Source organism: Tupaia chinensis, unplaced genomic scaffold (assembly GCF_000334495.1).
Source record: "Tupaia chinensis unplaced genomic scaffold, TupChi_1.0 Scaffold000088_1, whole genome shotgun sequence".
Lineage (NCBI taxonomy): Eukaryota > Metazoa > Chordata > Mammalia > Scandentia > Tupaiidae > Tupaia > Tupaia belangeri.
The window spans coordinates 4,860,546-4,868,208 of NW_006159550.1; the positions used below are offsets into that span (position 1 = coordinate 4,860,546).

The window sequence follows — 7,663 nt, forward strand, 5'->3', positions numbered from 1 at the left end:
CACACACACACACACACACACACACACACACACATACACACACACGTGCACGTGCACACACGGAGAAGTCAACACAAGGAATGTCATGGATGAGGAATGGACAGCGAAGTCCGGGGCTGGGTACCACTGAGGAGCTGAGGGACCTGGATGTGGTTCCTTCCCTTATAAACTTTAGTTCCAGGGAGGGACATCGCAGCAACTGGAATGGGTCAATTCTTAGTCCATTTGATCAATCTTGTCATCTGTCATTGCTTAATGTGGGTTCTCTGTGGTGGTAGAGAAGATCGTTGCGTGTTGGTGGCAGTAAGACACACCTCCTAGCGTTCTGTTTGCTTGCTGGACGCGGAGCTGACTGAAGGACAAGAACTGGCACGTGGGGTGTGTTCCAGGGCCCCCTAAGTTCTGTGTGGCCAGCATCAGTTCTTTCTCCTAACCAGAATTAGCTGAGTGACTCTGGAACAGACAGGTGCTCCACGTGTACGGCTAACTGACCGCGCACGCTGTGGAGGTATCCAGTAATAACAGAAGGGTTCTGCGTGCACTGTGTCCTACTCTTCTCACGTTCCAAGCTAATGCATGTTTTGCTTTAACAGAACGAAGTCCCCGAAGTGAAGAAAGAGGAGACTTTGCTCGACCTAGACTTTGACCCTTTCAAGCCGGAGGTTGCACCTGCGGGTTCTGCGGGAGTGACCCACTCCCCCATGTCTCAGGTACCAAGCGTATTTTGGATGTTTGGAGATAATATTTCATGAACTTTAATAATAAGCTCAGTAGGGCAACAGACGTTACCTGTCCCTTTCAGATTCCACTGTCTAGTTTTCTGTTTGATTGACAAGGATTTCCTCATAGGCTAGGTAGAAAGAAGATCTTTACTAGTAAAAGTATTCTTTTTTTAAAGGCTATTATTTCCTGGGAAAAAGAAAGAGACTGACACAAGGAGGTAGTCACTCCTAACAGAGCCTTCAGATCCTGATGAGCTCCCAGTCTTAGCCAGTCCAGATCATGGGCATGAACATGCATGTCAGGTGTACAGGAAGGCCCCGGGACGTGAAGCTAGACCTTCGCACGTGAACCCAATCACAGTGCTGCTGTGCTACCGTCTGGCCCCGATATCAGGGATTTAACCCCCGCTGTGCCGTCACTTTTCTCTACCACAGAACTGCTATACACTTACATTGCGGGCCTGCAGATGGCATAGTGGTTACATCGTTGGACTCCCATGTGGCTGTCCGTGATTCGAGTCCCAGACCTGGTGACTGGAAACTCATGCCAGGCATGTGTACTTGTGCCCCAAATCCCAAGAGGAGAATGGAAAAGGGATTACAGCATGGCTATCGCCCCTGGGAGGGGGGGGTGATTTCTCACTTTCTGTCTCTCTGTCTCTCTGGTGAGCACATGCTCCCTTTAGCAAAAAAAATCTCTCAGAAAACAAACAAACAAAAAGCCATATATTGCTGTTTGCCCAGGAATCATCTATCCCAGAGGACTTGTTAATAGTGACCTCTTTTACCCACAAATGTCTAGGTTTGTAGCTGGTCCCACAGGGCAGTGATAAAGCCCTGTACATAGAGAGCTGGGTCTCACGTGGTAGATGAGGTTTCAATTCTGGCTCCGGAGGTTTGAAAAAGACACTGGGTGAATGTGTGTGCATGCCCAAAATCCTGATGGGAGGAAGGAGTGGAGAAAGAAGGGTTTTGTCATGGCCATGCCCCAGTGGGAGGTGCTGTCTCTCTTTCTCTCTTTCTCTCTCTCTCTCTCTTTCTCTCTCTCTCTCTAGCAAGTGTACATGTCCTCTGGCAATGAGAAAAAGATAGAAATAGAGATAGAGATAGAGAGAGAGAGAGAGAGAGAGAGAAGGACGTTTCCCTAAATAAAGCTGTTTGTTTGTTTGTTTGCTTGTTTTGGGCTTTAGGTTGATTCTTCTCTGCTTCCTTACTTACAGCCTTAAGGTGCATTTGAAGTAGCCCTGAGCTTATTCCCGGACTGAAGGGTGTTTCACCACTGATAGTTCCGGGGCTGGGATTGCAGACACTCCCCTCACGTGGTCCTGCACACCTTACGTGTGGGGTCGGCCTTGCTCCCAGGCGGTGCTGGCTCACTGTCACCTCCTCCCATGTCTCTCCCACCACAGTTGTTACTGTGCTAGCACTTCCTGTCAGCGGGCATAGGTCATTGGGCTGTAATGACCTCTGGACGATTTCTTAGACACGTACTTAATTTGCAATTGTTTAACTCAAAATTGGGCAAACTGGAAATTGTTTATACCCGTATTTAGGATGTGGTTGGAGCCTCACATCTGAATTTGGGCAGATCCAAAGGTGCTAGAATATATTGTACTTTAAAACTTACTTCAAAGGGGACAGCAGCTGGCATGGCGGATAAGGTGCTGGACTTCCACGTGTCCGACTGCAGTTCGAGTCCTGGACCTGACAGCTTGTTTCCTTACTCTCTCTATCTCTGTCTGTCTCTCTTGGGTGAGAATATGTGCCTCTTAAAAAAGTAAAAACACAGCTCAGGAACTGAGACTGAGCTGTTTCTACGTCACAGTAAATCACTGGGGGAACAGTTTCACATGAATCTCAGTAAGACAGGCTTCTTTCTCATCCGTGATGTGTCCTAGAATGTGCTCGGGTATCTATGAAGGCTTACTTGTGAAACAGGGACTCTAACGGCCTAAGGAGTCAATAAAGCGGTAAATTAAGTAGACTTGAAGGTGCTCTGCAGCCAATGGATCTTTTAGGTGAATGCTTCGGGAAGCTCTCTTTACTAACTCTAAGAGATTCACAAGGAGCATTGCAGTATCAAAGGCTCTCAGACATCCTGCAATTAAAAATAAAACCTACAAAAACCATTAGATGTGTTTAACTTAGAGTTTCCTTAATTAGTTTGACTATAGAAATGTTTCAGTGAGGGAACAGCAGATGGCGAAATGGTTACGTAGCTGGACTTCTAAATGCTGGACCGCATTCAAGTCCCAGACCCAGTGGTTTAACCTCACGCTGGTGTGTGTGCGTGCATGCCCAAGATCCCAAGAGGAGAATGGAGAAGAAGGGGTTGTGGCATGGCCACCCCTCTGGGGGGTGATATTCCACTTTCTGTCTCTGTCTCTCTCTGTCTCTCCAGTAAGCGCATGTACCCTATAGCAGAAATCTCTCTTAAAGAAATGTCTCAGTGAAACTTAGCAACTTTTGGTATACCCTCTAAACCTCGGTTTGAAAAGCACTAAGGCAGCCATCATTAGCAGTTCGAGGTCAAGAGAAGCAGGAAAGGAAGGTGTAGATAATTCAGTATCTGCTTTCCTACAACTTTCTTGCGGTGTAGACATCTTCCAGAATTCACCCAACCTCATCAGCCTTACCCTCCGTGGCTCTTTACTTTGTGGCAGAAGCAAAGTTTCCACGGTGGCTGCTGGGGTGATTAGCAGATGGGATTTCACAGCAGATAGGATTTCTGTCTACAAGTCTGATCTAAGAGAGAAAACTTTTCTGTCAGCGCCTGATTGAATTGATCCATAAATCATGGAACTTTGTGTGGTCTTAAGAACAAGGGATTCTTTTGGAATTAAAAAAATTAAAATGACCTTGGCTAAGTCTTCGATAGTCTTATTCTGAAGGGAACGCAGTATGACAGCAAGGGCAGGCAGCGTGTCCCTGTGTTCTCTCGGGACCAGGTGATCACTGCTGCTGGGGTCCTGGTGGCCATAACTGAGTCACCACACTGCAGAGTCGTCCTATAATCCAGCTCTCATCCCATCTGTCCTGTCTTGCTATAAGAAGAGACTTGAGCCGAGTCACACAGGCACAGTGCTGGTGGCTTCTGCCAGCCTGCTTTGCCCTTCAGCCAAAACAATCTCCTTTACAGCTCACCTCGCTCTCATGTGTTTTTTGTTTTTTTTTTTTTTTTTTTTTTTTAAAGGTTCTTGCCTTGAGTGCATACGCTCACCAGAGAGAGAGAGAGACAGTGAGAGGAAAAGTGAGAAATCACCCCCAAGGGGGATGGCCATGCCACAATCCCTTCTCCTCCATTCTCTTCTTGGGACTTTGGGCACACATGCACATGCGCCTGGTGTGAGTTTCAAGCCACCAGATCTGGGACTCAAACTGTGGTCGGCCACATGGGAGTCCAGAGATGTAACTGCTATGCCACCTGCTGCTCCCTGACGCTGATGGTCTTACTGCTGGCAGGACACCTCATGTTGTGATCTGGCAGTGTCCGTATGAGCTAGAACATCCCTCCATGAACCTGAGGGCTGTAAACACAACATCCCACTCACTGTCTGCCTCTGGGGAAGACACCGGTGTTGCTCTCGGCATTATGAGAGAGGTGGAGTGACTTTTCTGCCCTATGAGTCTTCTGGGATTATGAAGTGAGGAGACACAAACATCTTGATAATCAGAAAATGCATTGTTAGATGTAGAAGACCATATACAAAAACTCTGGCCTTCACAGAGCTGCTCTACTCTTCTGTCTCGGTCTCAGACATTCTGCGAGAAGGTGCTAAGCGAGAAGCCAGCCAGGCCGCGCGGAGATGCAGCTGTGCCGGGTAGTATTAGAAGGAGCCCAGGCCACGGAGCAGTGTCCCTCAGAACCACAGGGCCCACTTCCTGCAGTCTAGACTACAGACACCCGCAGTTTCATCTGGAAACATTTTTAAGAGGGGTGTACCAGGCTCTCTAGTTTGCTATCTACATTCAGTGATTTGAAATAAGTGCATAATGTGCATATTCTAGACACAAGACATAATGTGGTGTGCGTTTGGTGACAGTTCTTAGTCACAAAGGAAATGCAGTAAGAAAGAGTAGTAAGTACTACTTACAGTAGTAAGTGTAAATTCGTACCCTGGGGACCAGCAGTTGGCATAATGGCTATGTTGCTGGACTCCCATGTAGCCGATTGTGGTTCAAGTCCCAGATCCAGTGGCTTAAACTCACGCCAAGTGCATGTGTGTCTGTGCCCAAGATCCCGAGAGGAGAATGGAGGAGAAGGGATTGTGACATGGCCATCCCCGCTGGGGGGTGATTTCTCTCTTTCTGTCTCTGTCTCTCTCTGTCTTTCTTGTGAGCGCACGTGCCCTATAGCAAAAACCTCTCAAACCCCCCCCCCCCAAAAAATTGTGCCCTGTAGGGGGCACCCTGCTAATTTGCATGATTACCAATGAAATGAGCTGTGTGTTGTGACCTAATTCAGCATATTGAAGAGCTACCTTTCTGGGGTCCCTTTACCACCAAACCAGTCACTTTGTGTCTCCTCTTGAGTGTGATGAGGAGGTGGGGAAGAACAGTAGTAATGGTCAGGATTTTCATTTCTTCAGAGATGTGACAAGCTCTGATATCTGGAGACTTTGTTATTTCATTTTAATGGGGTGGATGTGTATGTTAAAGTAACCCCATTCATTACGATTAAGATAGTTTTTTCCACTCATCTAGCCAAAGGCAGATGGATTAAGCACATGCTAGTCTGTATCCACATGTGACTACTTAAATTAAATAAAATTATGTAACATCAAACATTTTGTTTTATTTCACGTTTCAAGTGCTCCCTGGCCTTGTGCTACAGTGGCCGATGTATTGGGTGGTCCACATCTAATAATTCCTATTGCCAAAGAAAGTTCTGTGTGCAGTATTAAATCCTTAAAAAATATTGTTGATTTCAAAAACTTTTATCATGTTGGCACTTTTTATTTAAGCTTTGGATTTAGCTACTAACAATATTTTTTCTTGTTTGCTTTCAGACATTGCCCTGGGACCTATGGACGGTAAGACTACTGAAGACTTTGTATCTTCACACATCTTGATCCCTTGAAATCTGGAAACCTTATTATATGATATGATATGATATGATATGATATGATATGATATGATATTCACTTGTGATGGACAGAAACCCTGCATAATGATAATGTAGTCCCCTGGAATATTCATTAGCCTCTGATGGTCCCGAGTTTGTAGGAACCTAGAGAAAATGGTGAAGAAGAGGGCCAGTGGGCCAGGCTCCTGGATGACTGTGGTCAAGAATTTAGCATTCTGCCCCTTTGCCTCTTCCCATGGTGGTTGGTGGCCAGAGGAGTTGTTGTGAAGGTTATGCACATACATGACTGCTTTTAAATAGGAAATAAGGAAAATATGAATTAAAAATGTAAGGAATGGCCTGCTCTGAACAGGAGATCTTTTTTTTTTTTCATTATTATGTTCAATGAAGCTTGGCCTATAATAATTTGAGCTCGAGAGTCAGGGATTTTGTGTTCAGGACTGACTACTTTAACCTTGTGCCTCTGAGCAATTTCTAGAGCTTGAAGCCTCAGGTTTTCCTAATTTTGAAAATAATTGTAGGGAACCAGCAGTTAGCGTAATGGCTATGTTGCTGGACTCCCACGTAGTCGACTGTGGTTTGCGTCCCCAGACCCCGTGGCTTAAAACTCACGCCGGGTGCGTGTGCATGCATGCCCAAGATCCCGAGAGGAGAACGGAGGAGAAGGGATTGTGGCGTGACCATCACCCCTGGGGGGTGATTTCTCGCTTTCTGTCTCTATGTCTCTCTCTGTCTGTCTGGCGAGCGCACATGCCCTATAGCGAAAACCTCTCCAAAAAAAAAAAAAAGAAAAAAGAAGGATAATAGTGCCTACTTCAGGATGCTGCATGATGATTAAATAAGGTGATATCCATAGAGTGTTTAGCCTGATGTCTGGTATGTGTCAGTAAGTGGGAGATGTTGTTATGATATTGTTTTCGCAGCTCATCTGACGTGCATGGTTGAGTACGTCCAGAATTTAGGACTGGAGAAGGGTTATAAACAAGGCTTTGCCTTGGCAGCACTGTGCAATGAGGCGGTTGGCCACGTCCACTTAGAGCTCAGAGCTCCCTGTCCCTTGGGGAAAAGCCCTGGGCAGGTGCTTGTTAAGAATCCAATAGAAGTTTCCAGTCATCTTCTTTCTTAATGAGACATAACAGGGGAGGTTGGTATGTTTAGTTACTCGTGGTCTTCTGAGATGACATTGCCACTTTCTGCCCCAAAAACAAAGTGATGACAATTATTCCCTTCTGCAGTAGCAGGTTTATACTGCATTTCTTAGGATCCGTGGAGCATCAAGAAGAGCTCTCAAGAAAGGAGCTAGAAAATGTTGGTTGAGAACCACCAGTGGCATGGTGGCTAAGGCAGCTAGATCCCAGTTGGCCGACTATGCATTCAAGCCCCAGATCCAGTGGTCCAACAAGCACGTCGGGCACATGGGCACATGCACGCCCAAAGTCCTGAAAAGGAGCAATGTAGGAGAAGGGATTGTGGCATGGCCTTCCCCGACGTGGGGATGCTTTCTCACCTTCCTTCTCTCTCTGTCTCTCTCTGATAAAGGTGCATGCCCTCTATCAAATAAAAAAGTGAAGGAGGTAGAAAGGGAGAGAGGGAAATAAGTAAATGTTGGTGGAAACTACCAGTCCCTGAGTTGTGTCTTTTATAGCGAGTGGATTTTACTTATATAATTACAAAAAGGTATGTGTGGATTGAAGTTCAGAGCGTTTGAGTTCCCAGTGACAATTCTCTGTAATTTTGGGGGAGGTCAAGGGGACAGTGCTATGTTTTGTAATCCCAATGTCATATTTTTCATTGGAGCTGAAACACATGGGGCTCTTGACTGTTTCAGGGGACAAGCTTTCTAAATTGGTAAAAA

The 7,663-nt window shown here is 46.0% G+C and overlaps 1 protein-coding gene across 1 annotated transcript in view; it reads left to right on the top strand.

Moving 5' to 3' along the window:
* AMPH (amphiphysin) overlaps positions 1–7,663 on the top strand; it is a 175,697-nt gene that overhangs the window by 129,060 nt on the left and 38,974 nt on the right. The window contains exons 13-14 of the mRNA XM_006143037.1: positions 594–710; positions 5,732–5,755. Coding sequence (XP_006143099.1) covers positions 594–710; positions 5,732–5,755 — 141 coding nt within the window. The remainder of the gene's footprint in view (positions 1–593; positions 711–5,731; positions 5,756–7,663) is intronic.